The 22004-nt window shown below is 47.9% G+C and overlaps 1 protein-coding gene across 2 annotated transcripts in view; it reads right to left on the bottom strand.

Moving 5' to 3' along the window:
• Ksr2 (kinase suppressor of ras 2) overlaps positions 1-20881 on the bottom strand; it is a 359771-nt gene extending 338890 nt beyond the window's left edge. Inside the window, exon 1 of one of the 2 annotated variants that reach the window (XM_085681325.2) lies at positions 20029-20881. In XM_085681325.2, coding sequence (XP_085537451.1) covers positions 20029-20208 — 180 coding nt within the window. In that variant the 5' untranslated portion in view covers positions 20209-20881. The remainder of the gene's footprint in view (positions 1-20028) is intronic. The other variant, XM_085681322.2, reaches the window with a different exon arrangement.
• Positions 20882-22004: the final 1123 nt, after the last annotated feature.

The following is a 22004-nucleotide window of genomic DNA, read 5'->3' on the forward strand; positions in this document are numbered from 1 at the left end:
CACATCAGACAAAATAAACAAAGAACTCAAGAAATTGGTCATCAAAAGAACAATTAATCCTATATTTAAAAAATGGAGTACAGACCTAAACAGAGAACTCTCAACAGAGAAATCTAAAATGACTGAAAGACACTTAAGGAAATGTTCAACATCCTTAGTAATCAGAGAAATGCAAATCAAAACAACTCTGAGATTCCATCTTACATCTGTAAGAATGGCCAAGATCAAAAACATTGATGACAGCTTATGCTGGAGAGGATGTGGGGTAAAGGGAACACTCCTCCATTGCTGGTGGGAGTGCAAGCTGGTATAGCCGCTTTGAATTTCAGTATGACGATTTCTCAGAAAATTAGGAAACAACCTTCCTCAAGATCCAGCAATACCACTTTTGGGTATATACCCAAAGGATGCTGAATCATGCCACAAGGACATATGATCAACTATGTTCAGAGCAGCATTGTTTGTCATAGCCAGAACCTGGAAACAACCTAAATGCCCCTTGACTGAAGAATGGATAAGAAAAATGTGGTACATGTACACAATAGGGTACTACACAGCAGAAAAAAATAATGCCATGTTGAAATTTGCAGGCAAATGGATGGAGTTAGAAAACATCATATTGAGTGAAATAACCTAGACCCAGAAAGACAAATATCATATGTAGTCACTTTTAAGTAGCGTTTTGAAATAAAGCAAAAAACAAAAACCAGTCTACAATTCACAATCCCAGAGAATCTATACAACAAAGAGGGCTCTAAGAGAGACACACATGGATCTAATGTACATGGGAAGTAGAAAAAGACAAGATCTCCTGAGTAAATTGAGAGCATGGGGATCATGGGAAAAGGAAGAAGAGGAGGAGAGAGGAAGGGAAGGTAGCAGAGAAAAATATATAGCTCAATAAAAACAATAAAAAAATTGCTTCCGAGGTGAATCTAGGTGTCCCAGGGGCTGATGACAATTGCACACAGTGATGGCTACATGCTTCCACTGAGTCTCACCAACCATGTCCAATACCAGTTTAGAGCATCGGAATCTAACGATACCATCCTAAAACTAACTTCTGTGTGTTTGTTTTTGTTATTTATCATATTCATTTTGTTTGCAGGCAGGGTCTCACTCACCGTACCTGGCTGACCTTGAACTCACTGCAACCCTGAGATTACAGGCACAAGCCACCAATCGGAGCTGTTCGTATTTTAGAAATATGGCAGAGAACACAAGAATACATCTTGAGATCAGAAGACAGTCTGCAGGAATCATTTCTCTCCTTCCACCACACAGCTCTGGGGATAGAACTTGGCCGTCAGGCATGGCAGCAAGCACCCTTCCCGGTTGTGCCATCTGACTGGCCCAATATGGACATTTTGTAACTTGAACCCCAATCGATCCCCTGAAAAAATTTCAAGGAATAGTCACACGCTTTCACCACGCACAGCCATGCACTAGGCACAGCTCCTGACCCGAGGCTTCCCAACTGCAACCGCAACCTGATTCAGGAAATGTCGGCTTTGGAAAAGGAAAAGTAGTTTCCAGTTTCCTCCCGAAGTATGCTCATCTCTACTAACAAACAGCACTCATAGAAGCACTATTCACAACAGTCAGAAAGAGGAATTAAACAGACTGATCAATAGATATTGACACACTAGATCTGTGAAGGCCATGGGATATTATTCAGCCATGAAAATGAAGTACTGATAAATGCTGTAGCACAGACAGCCTTGGGGACATTGTGCTGGGTGAAGAATGAGAAGGGGTGCAGGAGAATTGTCTGTATTCTGTCAATCATGTTTTAAATAAACGTTTTATAAATAAAACTTGGCCAGGCAGGAAGTATAGGTGGGAAAACCAGACAGGAAGTAGAAATGATACAATGAGAACAGGAGAATTCTGGGAAGGAGGAAGTTGATTCCTCCCACTCCTGCCCAGATCATCGAAGCAGCAGGATGTGAGCTGCCCCACTGAAAAAGGTACTGAGCCACACGGCTGAAATAGATCAGAATAATGGGTTAATCAAGATGTGAGAGTTAGCCAGTAAGAGGCTAGAGCTAATGGGCCAATCAGTTTTATAACTTATAGAGATCTCTGTGTGATTTTCTTTTGGGGCTAAACAGCTGTGGGAACCGGGCAGGACAGAAATACCCAAACAAGTCTGGCCCCTCATGATACAGAGAAAGGTCATTTTCTATATGATTCTATGGATTTGAAACATCCAGAGCTGGCAGACCTCCCTGTCAGGCAAGAGGCAGCTGTGTGTGATGTCATAAGACATAGAACACGTCCAGGAAACTGCCCACCGTACCCTGCAAACCGGCTAGAATGCTGACCCTACGTGACATGCATTCCAAACCTCAGCTCTCAACAACCTGTGAGAAAATAACCCCAAAGTGGCCACATCAGGAACCATGGGAATAGTTTCCAGAGCAAGGGAAATTGCTAAGGATAAGAAAGAAATGTTAAATAATGTTTGAAGAGCAAGTCAAGGGCTGTGGACAAGGCTCAGTGGGTAGCATGTTGCCTCAGACACAGAAATCCTTGGGTTTAACCCTAGAATATGCCTGTAATCCTAGCACTCAAGAGACGGCAGCAGGAGGATCAGAAGTTTAAGGTCATCCTTGGCTACATTGATTTAAGGGCAGCCTAGGCTATATGAGAACTTATCTCAAAAGAGGGAAGGGTGAGAGGTTCTGTGGGAAAAGGTACTAGTTCCCATCCTGAGACCCACAGGGTTGAAGGAGAAAACTGACTCCCACAAGTCATCTCCTGACTGTTACATACGGTGTGCGCCCCTTACATCACACACACACACACACACACACAAAATAAGGACAAAAATAATCTTAAAAAGGAAAAGTCATCAAGATGTAACCATTCTAAATGTAAACACTTAAAACAGACCAAAATACATAAAGCATAAACTAAGAGAACCAGAAAGAAATGGAAAAGAAAAATCTACAAAACATAGAGGGTGTCAAGACTCCTCAGTCTGTAACCAACGGAACAGCCAGAGAGAATGTCGGCATTAGAGAGAGAGAGAGAGAGAGAGAGAGAGAGAGAATAAACAATCCCATCAGAGCCTGGGGCTCCCATTTACAGAACACTGCACACACCGACAGCATAATACTCACTCACTGCAAGCAAACAGAGGCACATTCACCAAGACAAAGTAAGGAGCCTTAGACATCTGAGAATGGGAAGCGTACAAACCATAACCGGATTAAACTAGAAAACAGCAGCAAGAAACTAATGGGAGACTCCTAAACACTAGGGATTCCGTCACAAACTTAGAAAGATTGTCTGCATTAGGACCAGGCCTGGTAGCCCATGTCTTTAGTCCCAGCACTTGGGAGGCAGAGGCAGGTCTTCAGAGCAAGGTCCAGGACAGCCAGGGCTACACAGCCTTGAAAAAAAGAAAGACAAGAGACATAAAGAGAAGAGCAAAGTAAACCCAGAGAATAAAACAGGGGTGGGTGTAACATGATGGGTCTGCTTGTTGGAGTTTCGGTCTCACCCAATACCCCACAGTCAGCAAACCCCAAAGAAAATCACACAGAGGTCTCCATAAGTTATAAAACTGATTGGCCCATTAGCTCAGGCTACTTATTAGCTCTTGTAGCTTACATTAACCCATTGTTCTTATCTATGCTAGCCACATGGCTCAATACCTTCTCAGCCAGGCAGATCACATCCTGCTTCTTCCATAGTCTGGGCAGGAATGGGAGGAATGGGCTTCCTCCTTCCCAAAATTCTCCTGTTCTCATCGCCCCACCTCTACCTCCTCTCTGGATGACCCACCTATACTTCCTGCCTGGTCAATCAGCATTTATTTAAAACATGATTGACAGAATACAGACAATTCTCCCGCACCAGATGGGAGTACAGTTAGAGCAAGCTTTTGTTGCTCTGGTTGTTGTCTTCAGAAATTGGAAGAAAAAAGCGATAACAAATGAAACCAAAAACCCATCTTTCTGATAAGGTAAAATTAGAATGATAAGCCCTGGCCAAATTGACAAAATCAGGCACAAATGAGGAGACATCACTACAGATCCTATGGGCACCAGATGGGCAATAAAGAAAAGGAAAGCGTGAGGTCTCTGTAGATGCAATAATTTAAATAAAACTTACCAACCAACTCCTTGAAACCACAAGCTACCCAATTTTACCAAGAATAAATTATTCTCTCTCTCTTTCTCTCTCTCTGGTTTTGGTTTTGGTTTTTCAAGGCAGGGTTTCTCTATGTAGCCCTGGCTGTCTGGAACTTGTTCTGTAGACCAGGCTGGCCTCGAACTCACAGAGATCTGCCTGCCTCTGCCTCCTCTGAAATAAAAGGCGTGTGCCACCACTGCCTGCCACTGCCCTTCCACTCCCCCAGGTTTTACTTAATCTTAACACTATCGAAGAAATTTGATTTGGGGATTGGAGAGATGGCTGATCAGTTAAGAACACTTGTGGCTCTTTCAGAGGACCTGAGTAGAGTTTCTGACACCCACATAATATCTCTCACAACTGCCTGTAACTCCAGCTCCAGGGGCTCCAACATCCTCCTCTAGCCCCCATGATCACACACAAAGTGACATACATGCATACAGACACACCCACACAAATAAAATAAGGATAAATATTTTAAAAGAAATTTAATTAATTAAAACACTTTCATGAATAATTAAAAATAAAAGCATTATAAAGGAAACAAGCTGTACTTACTAACTGATAAAGAAAATAAACTATATGACCATACTAATTGGTCAAGGAAAAGCATTTGACCAAACGTAAACTCAGGGTGAACCAGGAAAGAAAAGAATGTCTTAATCTTTTAAAGGAAAGGTTAATATACCAAAGCAATATATTTTAAATGCCGAAAGCAAACATCATTATGATGGAAACACTGAGTGTTTTTCCTGAAAAGACCAGGAGCAAGGCAGGGATGCCAGCTCCCACTGCTCCTACTAAACATCACAGTAAAAGTCTTAGCCAGTAAAATGAAAAATTTAAAAATGCAACTATCCCTACTTGCAGACAGTGCAATTGTCCATGTACAAAATTCCTACAGCATCTACATTTTTAAAAATTCCTAGTATGTTTATTCAAATCACAAGATGCAAGGTCAACATAAAAAAAAAAAACTCGTTCACATTTCTAATGCTAAAAAGTAACAAAGGCCAATGAAACATCTCAAAGTCATGTCATTTAATACGAATGCAAGAATAAAATGAAACACTTGGGCAACTGCATGCAGGACCCACACACTGAACACCCTGTGCCAACACCACACTGCCGTGACTGCCGTAGTGTTAGACTAATGCTTAAATCAGATGGTTTCAGTTCCTCCTAACTCCTCTTCCTCCTCCTCTGCCTCTCTTTTCTTCCTTTCTTCTCTCCCCCTGCTGCTTCTTCAATGCTGCTTTGGCTACTTAATCCATTCTCTTTCCATGTTAGAATCAGCTTGTTTATCCTTATTCTAAAAACCCTGTTATGGAGGTAGAGAGACGGCTCCATGGCTGAGAGCTCTTCCAGAGGACTTGGGTTTGATTTCCAGCACCCCTGTGATGACCCACAACTGTCCATACCTCCAGTTCCAGGAGATCAGACGCCCTCTTCTGACTTCCACAGGCACCAGGCACACAAGTAGTGCACACACATCTCTGAAGGCAAAACACTCCAGCAGGGCTGGAGAGATGGCTCAGAGGTTAAGAGCACTGGCTGCTCTTCCAGAGGTCCTGAGTTCAATTCCCAGCAACCACATGGTGGCTCACAACCATCTGTAATGAGATCTGGTGCCCTCTTCTGACATGCAGGCTTACATGCAGACAAAACACTGTATACATAATAAATAAATAAATCAAAAAAAAAACAAAAACAAAAAAACCTCATACATAAAATTAAATAAAGAAATCTACAAAAAAGAAAGTTTAGAAATGAAAGAAAGAAACTTGACATCAAGGAGCTGTGGAGATGGCTCAGCCACCAAAGCATTTGCCACCGTGAGGACCTGGGTTTAGATCCCCAGAAACCATATAAAAACCCAAGTATAGCATGCGGAAGAGAGAGGAGGATCCCTGTGGCTCAATGTCGGTTTAGCCAAATCAGTGAGCTCTACATTCAGCGAGAGACCCTGCCTCAAAAAATAAGATGGAGCGTGAAGAAGGAAGACACTTGCAGCAACCTCTGACCTCCACATGCATTCACATACGCAAGCACCCATACCCTGTGCTCACACATACAAAGAGACACTACATACCAGCACACCACACCACACCCCATACATGCATCTAGTTACACATGTCAATAAAAATTAAATTTTCCTAAAAGAAAACGTGGGTATTGGTATAGGTGTGGGTAATTGGTCCTACAGTCCAGACACAAGAAACAAGTCTTCAGAGGAAAAAAAAAAAACAGTCTTTGAAACAACAACACACCCAAAGTGAGGAGGGAAAGAAGATTACGCAAAAACTGACTCAATACATCATGGGTCTAAACACAGGTTAGCAGATGCAAGGCATTTACACTCAAAGACAGGAGACATTCTTAAAGGTCAGGTGGAGTTCTCGGCCAGAACACCAAAAGCTACAACGTGCAAAAGGCACAACCGATCATTTCTGCTCATCGTAGTTTAAAAGCTCTGCTCTGAGCAGGGCATGGTGGCGCACACCTTTAATCCCAGCACTTGGGAGGCAGAGGCAGGTGAATCTCAGTGAGTTTGAGGTCAGCCTGGTCTACAAAGCAAGTTCTAGGACAGCCTGGACTGTTACACAAGCGAAACCCTGTCTCGAAAAACAAACCAACCAATCAAAAACCAAAGTTCTGCTCTGTCAGAGACACGATTTAAAGCAAGTGTGAAGAGCAGGAGGGGGGGATCTTGTTCGGGGCCTATAAAGAACTAAGCAGGAGAAAAGTCTCAGGACACTTGTTTTCTGGTGCCCTGATTAAACTCTCGACCAAAAGTAGCTCTAGGAGGACAGGGTTCATTTGGCTAAAGTGTACAGCCCATCACTGAGGGAAGCCGAGGCAGGAAGTCACTGAAGGAAAATGGAGGACAGGAACTGGAGAAGAGGCCACGGAGAAAGTTTGCTTTCTGCCTCTCCTCAGTCTGACCACAGAAACTTCTGATGGAGGGTGTGTCCTCTGCTGAGGGTGTGTCAAGGGGACAGCCAATATTGGCCACCACAGACTTGAGCCTACATGTTCTCAACAGGCATTTCTGGGGGAGAGCTGACCCCCCAGCGCCTGCCCTCTACCTCGGACGTCAGAGGGGCACCACTGGAAACCGTTATGCTGATGCGAAAGGGATTGGGAAAGTACTGGGGGCTGGTGAGATGACGCTGAGGGTCAGGGTGTCGGTTGCCAAGGTGAAGATGTGAGGGTGCCCCACACCAACAAAGCATAAGGAAAGAACCCCTAAGAGTTGTCCTCTGCCCTCCCTCCATATGTGCCACAGCACCTAAACTTCCCACCCTGATACCCACAAACAAGTACAAAACTAAGCAGTGCCTGTGGTGGCTTGGATAAGAACAGCCCCACGGCTCCTCTATCTGAATGCTTAGTCGTCAGGAGTGGCAATGCTTGAGAAGGATTAGGAGGTGTGCCCTCGTTGGAGGAAGTGTGTCACGGGGGGGGGGGGGGGAGGGGAAGGAGGTTGAAGTTTTTTAAAAGCCCAAGCCAGGCCCAATGTCTCTCTCTTCCTGCTGTCTGTGGATCTGGATGTAGACCTCTCAGCTACTTCTCCAGAACCATGTCTGCCTACGTGCCGCCATACTTCCTGCGCCATGCTGTCAATGGACTAAGCCTCAGAAACTATAAGCCAGCCCCGGTTCGACGCTTTCTTTTATAAGAGTTGCCACGGCCATGGTGTCTCTCCCCGGAGCTGGTGAAGCCGTGGAGCTTCATGTCAATAGCCACACATGTCAACACAGATGCAGAGGGTGGGGCCTATGGAAAGCAGTTATCTACCCTATAATCTGGCCACTCCACAACTATGTTTTTATCCCGGAGAAATTTAAAGTTGAGTTCACATAAAACAAGTTCGTGGGGCTGGGAGATGGCTCAACGGTTAACAGCACTGGCTGCTCTTCTGGAGGACCCCAGTTCAATTCCCAGCACCCACATGGCAGCTCATATCTGTCCAGAGATACGGTACCCTCACATAGACACAAACACACACACACACACACACACACACACACACACACACACATTTACACACAGAGGAAGCACTGCCTTGTGCAACCATGTGGATGTGAATCTCACAGACATCGTCTGAGAAAAAAACCAATCTCGAGAGCAACCTAGCCAGTGATTTCATGCATAGAACATTCTTTAAATGAGGATGGCCAGGGTTCCAGGTGGGGCTGGAAGGGTGAACCATCAGAATGGGAAGGGGTTTAGTGGGTGGGGGGCCTGTTCAGCAGCCTGAGCATGACAGCTTTTACAAGCCTACCTACAGGTTAAAACTCACAGGAATACTCAGTCAGGTGTGGTGGTGCACACCTGTGGTCCCAGCTACTCAGGACACTGAGGTAGAAGGACGCCAGGGGTTCAAGCTCAGCCTAGGAAAAATAGTGATAAACAGAGGGAGAGAAGGAAGGGAAGAAGGAAGGGAGAAAAAGAAATACATATTTATATAATAAAATAATTTTTTTAAAAAAAAAAAAAAGCAAAAAGTAGCCTTGGAAGACAGCTCAGTGGCTGAAGTCCCTGCTCCACAGGGCAGAGGACCCGAGTGCAGGCCTTACAACTCACACAAGACCGGACACAGCAGCAGGCAAAGACAGAAGCATTCCCAGAAACCCATTGGGCTAGCCTGGTATACACAGTGGCAAACTCTGTCTCAAAGAAGGAGGAAAGTGAGAAGCAACATCCAAGTTTGCTCTCTGTTCTCCACACATGTGAACAAACATACGCGCGCACGCACACATAAAGATTTCTTAAAAGCCAAAGATTTTAAAAGCATATGATGTATCATTTTATTTAGCATACAGGGCTGTGGTGGCACGCCTTTAATCCCAGCACTCGGAAGGCAGAGGCAGGTGGATCTCTGTGATTTCGAGGCCAGCCTGGTCTACAGATCAAGTTACAGGACAACCAAGGCAACACAGAGAAACCCCATCTTGAAAAACAACAACGAAAACAAGCAAACAAAAACCATACAACTCTGCACTGGCAAAAAGATAATATTCCGTGGATAAGAAGGGAGCACAAATTTGGTTGATTTAAGGTCAGGGTGAGAGTTTACCATGTGGTAAGGAGCACTCCACATCTCGATAGTGGTTTGGTTGGGTCTGCTGCACACATTCGGCAAAGCTCAAGGAAGCTCACTCAAGATCCAGGCTGCACTTAGCATGTCGTTTCCTCATCAAAAAAAAAAAAAATCGCAGCCTGAGCATCAACCCATGGTGTGCGCACACAGACTTCCGCAGGGCTGTGTACCCGTGTCCACCAGCTACTCTGAGTCCATCAAACACTGTGATGGGCTGGTACATGAAGCAAGGGACTAGCAGGTGGGCAGATGTGCGGTCAAAGAATAGAGGGAAGCATCCCAGGTCACAAGTGGTCCAGTGCGACTTCACTGTTTGAAATCTGCTGTCATAAACATAGGGATTTCGTCAGGGGCATTTCCAGTCCCCTGATGTGCAGTCTTGGATGAGTGTCACAGAACTCAGGGAATGCCTACCTGGGGGGCGCTCTTTAGAAGTTGGCCAAATGGTTCTATTCCTGTACAATGTTATGTACGTTCCATTTTTGAATCCTCACAAAACACAGATCCTCCAAGCCAGGTAAAGATAAAAATGCTAAACAATTACAAACGAAGTCCCTGGGTGCCCCACTTCATGGTCACTCCTGTCCATCTGTGGGCCTCCATACTGAGCACAGCCGCCAAAGCAGCCGATCACTGACGGATGAACACAGGCAAAACCCTCACTTCTCGAGTTGATGGGAAACCTTAGGGAGTAAAGGTGATTGCCACCAAGTCTGAGTTCACTTCCCAGGACTCACGGCATGGAGGAAGGACAGAACTGAATCCCACAAACTGTTCTCTGACCTCCGAACGCACACTGCAGGGCACATACCAACGTATACACATGTGTGTGCGTGTGTGTATCACACATACACAGTGAATACATAAGTGTAATAAAAATGCTAAGAGCAACTTTTCATTATGTTAAAAATGCACATAAAGTTCCTGCTCTAATAATTTTTAAGTTCACAGTTCAGAGGCACAGTTCAGGTGCCCTGCAATGGCAAGGAACCACCACCACTATCGGCCCCAAAAGGAGCTCAGTATCTCCAGCAGGATTCCGTGGACATTCCATCCCTGTCACAGAGCCTCGTCACAACAACACACTGAGTCTTCCGCTCTACTGCCTGTGTTTAAGTCCCAGCACCCAACTCAAGGGGAAGGAAGTGGAGGAGAGGAGAAGGGGGAAGAAGAGGGGCAGGGAAAGAGGGGTGAAGGGGAGGAGAGGAGAGGGGGGCACCAGTATTGCCTCACACAAATATCCCTTATGCCACTGACGTTGTTTGAAACTTTTTCATCTCCTTAGGGAGAAAGGCACCAAGATACGTGTGAATTAACTTTGAGAGAGTTAAGCCAGTGTATGTAAAATATTGTCATTTCTACGTACCCCGTATAAAACATTACTGAACCTCTTTCTGATCTTTGCAGTGCTCTAAGAGATTAGAACCCTCGTGCAGTCCGATCTCAAGTAGGAACCCACCACATCAGTGAGCGCGGGTCTCTGTGGCCACCTGAGGTTGTTTCCATTTCAATTTAAGGACTGTCATCCCAAAAGACGGTGGTCAAACAATATCCCATCATTACGGTCATTATTAATCTATAACCATCACCTCCATCCACATCAGAAGTAGCCCCTGCCCCACATCTGCTGTGGTCTCACCTCTTTCTCTCTGGGGCTATGCCACCCTGGAGATACCAGAATACAGGGTGACCCGCAACCTGTTCCTTATCTGTGGCTGCCTTGCCACAACGGCTTGGGTCGAACTGATTGCTTTAAACCTCTGTAAATTCGCTTGTAAAACTGGATCGACCACGGTTACAGTCATGGCCCACTGGGGAGGCATTCCAGCCTGGAGGAAACCTGCAGGAAAAAATCACTCCAGGCTTCACTTGGCTTCTCCTTCTCCTAAGTGTGTCCCTTGTCTCTTCCCATCCCTCAGCTTCTTCAGCCTCCATCCCAGCCACCTAGTGCCCTTAGTTGCCTCTGGTCTTGCAATATCTCCCCTGTCCCAGACCCACACTGGGTGGAAAGAGGGGAACAGGAAAGTTAGTCTGTTCTCTTCCCCAAAGTTGAGTGGGGACCTAGAAAACCACTGCTCATTGCAGGGAAACTAGAAAACTCCATAGTTAGAAGCCATTCCCAAAGTCAGAGGTGGGCAGTGAATCCCTCAGACACGGTTTGCCACTCAGGATTCTGAGAATCTCTACAGTGGAGCTGGGGCTGAAGAGGAGCGTGGGGTCGGATCAGAAGCAACAAAATAGAAAATAAAATATGCATTCATGCTGAGGATACGGAAAGCAGGCCTTTTCTCACACTGTTCATTGAGAACAATTTGATAAAACTTACTAAAGGTCCAGAAATGTGACCTTTGACCTAACAGTTTTACTTCTAGGGACCGGCAGGCAAGCCCCAGCCATAGGATGTCTAACACAGGCTCATCACATTGGGAAGTCACAATAAAAGCACCTATCTGTAGAGTTTCAGTCAGGGATTGTGGAACAGCCTAGAATAATATGCAGCCCATTGAAAATAACACTTGGGGGCAGGGGACTGGAGAGATGGCTCAGAGATTAAGAGCACTGGCCGCTCTTCCAGAGGTCCTGAGTTCAATTCCCAGCAACCACATGGTGGCTCACAATCATCTGTAGTAGGATCTGATGCCCTCTTTTAGCATAAAGGTACACATGCAGATAGAGACTCACACACAGAGAGGGAGGGAGAGAGGGAGGGAAGGAGGGAGGGAGGGAGGGAAGGAAAGAGAGAGATAAAAAACACTTTAGGGTTTGTGAGATTTCTCAGTGGTTAAATGTGTTGCCAACAAGCCTAGAGACCTGAGTTCAATCCTAGAACCCACATAAAGATGGCTAAAAAAAAAAAAATCCAAATTTACAAAGTTGTTGTATGACTTTTATACATGTACTATGGAGCATGTGCGTACATGCATGTGTGTGTGTGCGCACACACACACACACACCAAATAACACCTGAATAATAAGAAAGATGTACTTGGTGTAAGGAGTGGCCTCATAGCTCCAGCCTCATACAGGCTCCCGTTTACTCATCTAGAGAACAAACATAAGCACCTCACGCCAGCAGGGACCCTGGAGAGCAACCTCCCCACACAAGCCTTCCTCCCGTACATAGCAGCACCAACAATGACCTCTGGAGCCTGACACCGAGGAGAAGCCTCCATTCTTATTTCATTTCTCTTCTTTTCGAGACAAGTCTTCCTATGCAGACCAGGCTGGCCACAAATCACAGATATCCGTCTACCTCTGCCTCCCAAGTGCTGGGATTTAAAGGTGTGCACCACCACTCTCGGTCCACCAACCTCAATTCTTTGCCACCCTTCTCATCCCAGCCGATCTACCCGGACTCCATTTCCCCAAGCGGCATGACCTGCACATCCCACTTCGGAAGTTTGTTCCTTTGTTCCTGCTGTTCCGTCAGCTGGAACACTCTTCCCTGGGGAGGTGTGTGGTGAGCTCACACCCATTCTTCTGTCCAGTGCGCTTCTGTTTAGTTTCACCATCGAGGTATCCTCGATTAGAATATTCAGTGGTTCCCCATCTCCTGGAATACACAACCATGTCGGCTCTGTCTTGTCCGTGCCCCACAGTTGACCCACAGCTGACCGATGTCAAGATTGCAAACAGGGGCTAAAGAAGACAGGCACTGGGGACTTTTCCTCTTGCAATGTTACTTCTGCTACATTGGAAAAAAAGCCAGGTTATCCCTCGGAGGAGGTAATCTGGGGGACACTGAGGCAGTCGACTAGCCATGTGAGGGAGGACATCTTAAGTCCTCAAGACTGAATGGAGTCACTGGATGAACACAAGCTCATTAGGACGCATGGAGCCACTCACCGTGGCTTTTTCTGTAGGAAAGATCTATGCAAAGTGTGTGTGTGTGTGTGTGTGTGTGTGTGTGTGTGCACGCGTGCAAACCTGGGTGTTGGTCCTCGGGTACTAGTCACCTTGTTTTTTGAGAAGTCTCTTCATTAGCCTGGAGGTCACTGAATAAACTACACTGGTCAGACAGCCCTGAGTTGCTGTGCCAGAGACCCCTTGCCCTCACAAACTTAGTCCACTCTTCTTCCTGGGCCCACAGCCACCCACAACACACACACACACACACACACACACACACACACACACACACACACACACACGATCTTCCCAGAAGGTTGCAACCGAACTCTAGCTAAGGGAGGCGGGCGGATGTGACAAGGGTGACCTCAGGAAGGAGGTTTTAAGCAGTTCTGACTTCTCCGCACTCTCTGCCCTTCCTAGATGTGAAGGAAGATGATACAAGTTGGAAAGTTGATGCCTGAGACAACAGGGGTCAGTCAACCCATCGGGAACTGATTGTGAGCAAGGAAGCCACCGTGCTCTACTGGAGTCTAATTATCACAGCCAATCCCATCTAACTAGCCTTTGTGGCTACTCCCACCAAGAATGGGGGGTGTGCTCCCCTCCCCTGCATTCAGGCTGACCGCAAGACTCACCCCAGCTCACAGGACACAACATGGAAACAACATGGCGCCACTCTGTAGCCTCCTACTCCCTGGCAAGTGCTGTCCTGGCTCTCCTGGGACACTAATACAATACAAGTCACCCAAATCATTGCCCTGTGAGGCTCCTCATCCTACCCCAACCCCTTCTTCCAGCTCCATGTGGCCCCATGAAGGAGGTCAGAAAAGACTAGCGATAGAATCGCCAACTGGGCACAGCCCACAGACTCACAGGAATCAGTCTCGAGGAAAGTCCATCTTAAGCACAGACTTTCCCAAATGAACTTAAGTCCAGGGAGGACTCATGACAAAGAAACCAAGAACTGAGGTGGATGTGTGGAAAGCAATGTTGCTAAGTGCAGCCACGATGCCTGTGCCACGTGAGATGTCATGGCATCTGCCCTTGTCCCCCAAAGCCATCATTTCCCTCTCCTTGATGCTGATCACAGCAGAGCCAGCTCAGAGCCATGTCCCTGTGCACGGCCAGAGCCTTCCAGCCCTCATGTCGCTTGATCACCATCCAGATGACCCCTGTCTAATCCCATTCCTCCTCCAGAGCAGGGATGAACCAAGTTTCACCCGTGGCCAGTCCTGTCAGGTCCCAAACTAAGAATAGTTCTTTTATATTTCTTTTTAATGTATAACAAATCAAAAGAAAAATAATACATCGTGGTATATGAAAATAATATCAAACTCAAAATCCAGGGGCCACGAACAAAGTTTTACTGGGAAACTCCCCCACGCCCCACATCTCATTGTCGACTGCGGCTACTTCATGCTGTTAGCTCTGTGAGCGGCTGTGAAGCTTGGGTACACAAAGCCTAATGTATTTGCTGCTCAGCCCTGAACAGAGAAGGCTGGCTAGCCCCTGCTACAGACTGTCAACAGACTTGCCGTCAATCATCTTTTGACAGTAGTCACTCCAAAACCTCTAAAGATTTCTGCCTCCTCCCACAAAGAGATGCAAACGTTCAGTGTGACTCCGCTGTGCTAAGTAAGACCCCAGGAATCGGGGACTTGGGCTCATTTCCTGTGACATTCCATCAGGCACCCTCCATCCTGAGCAGGCCAGTCCCTGTGAGGCACTATGAAGTCTAGCGAGCCACAGGGTCACCTTTGCTACAATCTCCACCCTTCCCACCCACCTTTCCACTCTAAATCCCCACCTCCCCAGTCAGGCAGGCCTCCCTCACTGCCTGGCTAAGTTTCCCCAGGTGGATTCTATGGAATAAACACCCCCAGGGCAATCCTTGGGAAAGACAAACAGCCCAGACTCTCCTCTCCGAGGTACAGTGTGCACAGACGACACAGTAAAGACGCTGAGAAGTCCTGCACTCCGTGTTTCCAAACCCTGTCAGCACAGAATTTATTTTGCCCATAGAATACGTGTTGCATGTTCGCTTCTGGCACAGGGCTAACATCCCACATAGCCACTGTGCTCCCTCACACGCTCAGAAATGTCACTCAAGCTCCTCTGCACCCAGCCACTCCCCTGTCATTTGCCCCGCACCACCCCCTACTGACCACCCTCACTGTTCCACGGGCTCCAACCTGTGTCACTGCTTTAGAAAGTTGTCGCACCTGTAGCCCCGTGGTTCCCAACCTTCCTAACGCTATAACCCCTAAATGCAGCTCCTCATATTGTGGTGACCCCCCCAACCACAACATTATTTCATTGCGACTTCATAATTTTGCTACTGTTATGAATTGTAATGTAAATGTCTGATATGTAGAATATCTGATATTCAACCCCAAACAGGTCACAGAACCATTTCTGTGACCAAAGGTTGAGAACCATTGCTTTAAAACTGCTGCTTTGCTGACGGAAGTGAGTCACTGAGGGGCAAGTCTTGAAGTTTGATATCTGCCCTCTGCTTATTAATGACTGAATAAGACCTGATGCCTTCTGTCACCACGCTTTCCCATCCCGATGGGCTGTGACTGGTTTGTTTATTTGTTTCTGTTTTTGAGACAGAGACTCATTATGTAACTCTGGCTAGCCTCAAACTCACAGAGATCTGCCTGTCTCTGCCTCCCGAGTGCTGGGATTAGAAGTGTGCGCCACCACCACCCAGCAATAAACCTTCTTTTAAAGTACTTTCCAACAGTATTCAGTCACAACAAAGGGAAGAGTAATAAATACAATCTGCCTATGCCCTATTGTCTGCTTAGTACCTAATGACACTTTAGTTCATTAGTGTCTTTGAAAGTGTCACCACTGGCCATCCCTACGACCCCACTGAGGCAGGAGTTATTACTCAAGATTGTCAGTTTGGCTAAAATGTTTCCCTTTGTATCCAACATAAAGCAGAGCAGTTAGGTCGCCAGCCCCTCTCAAACTCCACAGCAACGATTTTCTTCTCCATCAAAATTTCCACCAATAAAATGTGGAGTTGGTGTCATTGGTGGCCTGTCCCACACCCATTGACCCTTCCCCCATGAAAGCAGAACCTTGACTTTATATGGTGGGCACAGGGGTCATCCCGGGCAAGGAAAAGGATGACTATTCCACTCTGTCCAGCCTCCCTTGCAGCTAGAACATTTGACCCCACTATGGCCAAGAAAACAGAACTGAACGTTGCTGTTGAGAAGGAAGGTTACCACAGAAAAGTCCTTGTTTCCTGAAGCCAAAAATGTGAAGCTTCCATCTCTCCACACTCAAAGAATCCTTCTCTTTCCTGCCTTAAATGCGGATGTGGCAGCTGGAGCAATGGAGCCATCTTGTAACCGGCAGAGAAAAGGCATCAGAATGTCCTCAGGGTTTGGCCCTCATTGTCACTTTACTATGAAGTAAACCTCTCTTCCCTACCAAGAAGAAGGCTTTGTGAAGGCCAAGTTCACATGGAGTGTTTTTATTTCTTGAGGAGTGCATACTAATTATCATCAATATGTTCAGGTTGGCGTTTGTGAGCAGGGAGCTGTCACCCTTAAACGGCAGAAACAACAGGGAACTTGTCTCTCAACATGTGATGCCTTGAGCCACCTTGGGATTCTGCCTGAAAGATGGATATCATTGCCCTTGACAGAGCCATGAGCCAACTAAATCACCCACATACACATAAGGGCTGGCAAGGTGACAAACACTTGCCTTGAAAACCTGAGGACCTGGGTTCAATCCCTGGATCCAAAGTAGAGTGTGTCCTTGTACTCACAAGCACAATAATCAAAGTTCAAGGTGATATTAAAACAAAACTAGAAAGCTGGAGTACACATGTCCTGATGGATCAGGGCTTTTGTTGTTGTTTGAGTTTTGCTGTTGTTGTTTTTGTATTTTTTCAGAGTTTGGAGCTGCACAGGCTATATTAGGCAAGATCTCCACCACTGAACCACAACCCAGCCCTCTTTTCCTTTTTAACTTGAGGCACAGTCTCACTATGTGACCCAGGCTAGCCTTGGACTCTCCCTCCTCCGGTCCCAGCTTCCCAAGTACTAGGATTACAGGTGTGCACCACCATGCCCAGCTTGGATAAGTAATTCATAAAGTATCCCTATCAAAACCTGAATCAGAAACCTGGGGTTTGGGGTTAAAGTCAGTGGTAGAGCCCTTGTCTAGCTTTTACAAGGTACCGGGATCAATTCCTGGCACCACCAAGGAAAACTTATACACAGAAGCACCCTGTCTGCTTACTGAATGCAGATTCCTCGGCCCTCTCTCCGATTTCAGCTAAATTAGAATGTGGCCATCAGATGCTGGGCATCCACACTTTAGCCAGCACCCCTGTGAGGCTTTCAAAAAAGTTAAGGAGGAAAACTCAGTGAATACAAACATGAAGTCTAGCAGGAGCATAGCCTCCCCAGGGCGAGGATCCTCCCCTACCCCCTGGTCCTATTAGGGACTTAGAAAGGCAAAACTGACATCATTGTTTCAAAACAGTCACTGGCAATAAGGATCAAGTGACTGGTGTGCCCTGTGGTACCCTCAGAAGAAAGATGTTTCCCTATTGTGCTGGCTAGTTTTATGTCAACTTGACACACGCTTGAGTAATCTGAAAGGCAGGAACCTCACCTGAGAAAATGCCTCCATTATATCCAGCTGCTGGGCATTTTCTTCATAAGAAAATGTTCATTATAATAGGCAGGAGAGCCCAGCCTGTTACGGGTGGTGCCATCCCTGTGCTGGTGAAAGCAGGCTGAGCAAACCATGAAGGAACGCCAGTAAGCAACTCCATCCATGGCCTCTGCACCAGCTCCTGCCTGCAGGTTCCTGCCCTGACTTCCTTTGGTGATAAACTATGGTGTGGACGCATAAGTAGAATAAGCCCTTTCGTAGCCAACTTCCCTTGGTCATGTTACTATCATAGCAGTAGTAACCCTGACTAAGACACCTATGATTCCAACTTCTTGACCAGTGCTCCTGTCCTCCCCGTTTCAAATGTAAACCACCTTGCAGAGAGACAACACAGAACCAGGTACCCACTGTCAGTTTGTGTGTTTGCACAGTGCTGGGGATTGAACCCAGGGCCTTGGCATGCCACAAAAGCACTGGACCCCTGAGCTACATCCCCAGTCAGAGTGCCCAGCTGTGTCGGTCACCACTCTCCTGGGAATCATCAGAGGACAGAATAGAAGGGAACCTGTGAGAAACTTAAACTTCAATAATGAGCCCAGCATGGGGGTTCTTTTAGAAGAGGTGTGGTGGTGGCCTTCAGGGGTTATCTATATAAGCTTTCCCAGGTATAGCTCTGAACCAATCTGCTGTGGGCCCTGTGCAGAGACCAGGGCTGGGCTAATACATCCCACACTTTTTCTTCCAGCAGCAAACGTTAACCAAGCCTTCTCTCGCTCTCAAAACTCTGAGAAAGGCGACGCCTGTGCCCCCAACACACTTGCCACATTGCTATTTATCTTATTCCATCCCCAGGATCGTGTTACCGCCTGACAGGTGAGCACAGACATCTATCCGAAGGTGGCAAGCGCTGTATTAAAATCTACACACACAAACTCCTCTTTCCAAATGATAACCTCCTGCATATTGATTACCTCCCCAAATTTAAAACACCGCTGGAGAAATAAAAGTGAATCAGAGAGGTGCATTAAGATGACCCGCCAGCCGAGACTGAAGACTTCAGGCTTCAAGAACTCACAAGCCAGAGACCAGCCAAACCACCAAGCTCCATGATCCATGGCCACACCACTAAAAGGGGAACCCTCCTTTGCTCTGCTCTCCATGGCCACCACCTCCTGGCAAATGCCAGCTCGTGGGAATTCCCAAATTAAATCAAAAATTGTGGACAGATGGGCCGTTTGGTGAGCAGGACGGTGAGGGGGCTGGAACTGTCTGACATTTTGAACAAGGTGGACACCCAAGGATTTCAGAACACCAGGCCTTTCTCACAACCCTGAAAGTTTCCTCTGAGAAAATGGCCTTTGAAGGAAAGTAGTTCCTTCCATCTCTTTGTGGTGACTTTGTAGCCATCCCTGTCACTGTCTCTCAGAAAACTGCTTCCGACTCCACTCAAGTTCTGTTGGAGAGATGCTACGAAGAGCCAAACACAGCTCCGTCCCCTGGCCCCCCAGCCAGACAACTCAAGAGGGTTTTCCCCACGCCACCTAGGGAGAGAACCACTCCAGCAACCGTAACATTGTTTCTTTTTGTACACATTTTGGGCCTGCATTCATCCCCTTACATCAAATGACTGTGTTAGAAACGGGTAGTTCCCTGGGGACCTTTTGTAATGCATCTTTTGTAGATGGGGGGTGACGGGTGAGGCGCAGAGCAAAGGGGTCGAGTCTTTCCTTTCAGGCAGCCCCATCAAACCAGCCAAAACCACCTTTGACCACCTGCAGAACGCACAAGGTCACGTGGGTTCCCTGCGGCTCCTTACCGTGTCAACCAGCACACAAGCCCCCGGCCCGGCGGCATATAAACAAATCCCCAAACACGAAAAAAGAGAAAAAGAAAAAGAAAGAAAGAAAAGAAAAAGAAAGAAAAAAGAACAGAAAGAAAAAGAAAAGATAATAATAATAAAGTAAAACTCCCTCCTCCCACAGGAAAGAATAATCATGGCAACAGCTACAACCCATAATAATAAATACGGAACAGCAATTATTACTGCTACCACCGCCACCCGGCCGAGCACAGACAACAGCCGCACTGGGAAGGGACATCCGTGCTGGCTTTGCCAGGTGATAAATCATAGCGCATCATTGGTGCCCACCTGCTTCACCCTTCCCCTACCCAGGCCCTCCCTCAACAAACAGAACCCCAAAGGGATGGGGTAGGACTGGAGAAGAGGAAAAGAAGGCAGGGTTGCCCCCCCCCCCATCTCAGGCAACACCTACCTCCAGGGTCCGGATCTCCTTCTGCGTGAGGTCGTTGGAAGCTGCACACTTCGTCCTAAGCCCTTCCAGATTGGAGATGCTCAGGTCTATCATGTTCTGAACCAGCTCGCACTGCTGCAAGGCTTTTTGCAAACTCAGAGGTTGCTGTTCCTCGCTTTTCGTCATGTTTTCCTCATCCATCGCTTGCTCTGCAACCCCCCTTCCCCTCCTCCTCCTCCACCTCCTCCCAGAAAGAAAAAAGGGGGAGGGAGGGAGGGAGTGGAGGTAGAGGGAGTCCACCCCCCTACGCCTCTCCAACCACTGCGACTTCTCAGCAGTGTCTCCTGAAGAAACCCAACATCTCACACAAGCTTGAGGGGGTGGGGGTTGGAGGAGGGGACAAGAGCCAAAATTTATTATTATTTTTTGGGGGGGAGTATCAGGCAGTCTGCATTAGAATGTCCCTTGTCTCTCTCCTCTCTCTTTCTCTGTGTCTCTGGTCCCTAAAAAGGGAGAGATACCCGTTTGTCAGAAGCCAACCAGGTGGTAGGGTGCAGTCTGTACACTTAGGAGGAGGAGAAAGAGGAGGAGGGAGAGGAGGAGGAGGGGAGGAGGAGTGGAAGGAGGAGGCAGAGGGAAATAGAGCTCACGCTTCGCACACCGGCTCCGTGAAGGGCGGACTTATATGTATATAAATCTTTTTGGCCGGCTGGCTTTTATGTCAAAAAGGAGCGCTCCTGCCCCCCTCCCGGTCGCGGTGACACGGCATGGTCCGCGGGTCCCCACGCTCAGCGCACTCTCAGGATGCTGTGCGCACGCCTGGCGCGGTTGCGGCGCCCACTGCGGCTGGCTGCGGTCTGCTCCCCGCGACAACACTGCTGCTGCTGCTGCTGCTGCCGCCGCTGTCGCCGCTGCTGCTGCCGCCGCTGGGCTCCAGGGGTGAAGGCTCCTGCCTCGCTCCACACCGACATCTTGCCTGTCAATCACAGGGCGGGGTGGAGAGCGGAGCAAGGGATGCAGCGCCGACAGGCGCCGTGCGCACAGCCGGTCCCCGGGTCCCCCCACCCCGGGCGCGCCTGGGACCCGCTGGCGGCAGGCGGCGCGTGCACCTGCCCGCCGGGCCACCCTCCAGCCTGGGAGGCGGGGTCCCTAGGGACTGAGGGGCTCGCGTGCGGAGCGCAGCCGCTACGATGCTGTGGGGGTGGAAAGGGGGCCGGGCTGGTCCCCTAGGTGGCGGGGAGGCCCGGCCCGGGGGCGGGGAGAGGTACTCGGTGGCCGGGGTGGGGGTGGGGGCCACTACGCCAGCCCGGATCTCGCGAGACGAGGCCGGAGCGCTGCTCAGCAGGTGCGCGGGGGCCCGGGAGCAGGTGCGCGCCGGGCTTGCTGGGCTCCGAGTCTGTGCGCCTTGCCTGACTTTGCTGGTGTCTTCTTGTGGCTTGGACAGGGGACAGGGGACAGGGGTGGGGTGGGGGGCTTAATGAGTTTCCTTGAGTTGGGGCGGTTATGGGGACGACGACTACCTGGGCTCGATCTAGCTAGGGTCCATTTGCAGAGAGACAGGAGGCCTTGTCTTGCTCCCCATTGCTAGCTTGTTGGCCTCTGTGGAGTAACTCCAGCTCCCAACCCTACCCTTTGTCAGCCGCCTAGGCTACTGGAGTAGAAAACACCCGTGTACATTTTAAAGACGTCGCAGGCGGGGAAAGATACAAGGAATCCACATTTCACTATGCAGCTAATGAAGTTTTACTGGAGTGCCTCTGTTACAGATACGCTTTTTATTAATTGGTGGGGGGAGGGGCGACACGTGCACCGCAGCGTGCCTATGAGGTCAGAGCACAGTTTGCGAAGTCAAGTCTCTCCTTCCACCGTGGGTTCCAGGAATTGAAGTGAGGTATCCGTATACTCACAGAGTACTCTCTACCAATTTGTTATGAAGTAATAAAAGATAAGACCTTTCTTCTTAGCCGCATGTGATGGCGCCAGCCTTTAACGCCAGC

Source organism: Myodes glareolus, chromosome 2 (genome assembly GCF_982192425.1).
Source record: "Myodes glareolus chromosome 2, mMyoGla1.1, whole genome shotgun sequence".
In the NCBI taxonomy this organism is placed as follows: Eukaryota; Metazoa; Chordata; class Mammalia; order Rodentia; family Cricetidae; genus Myodes; species Myodes glareolus.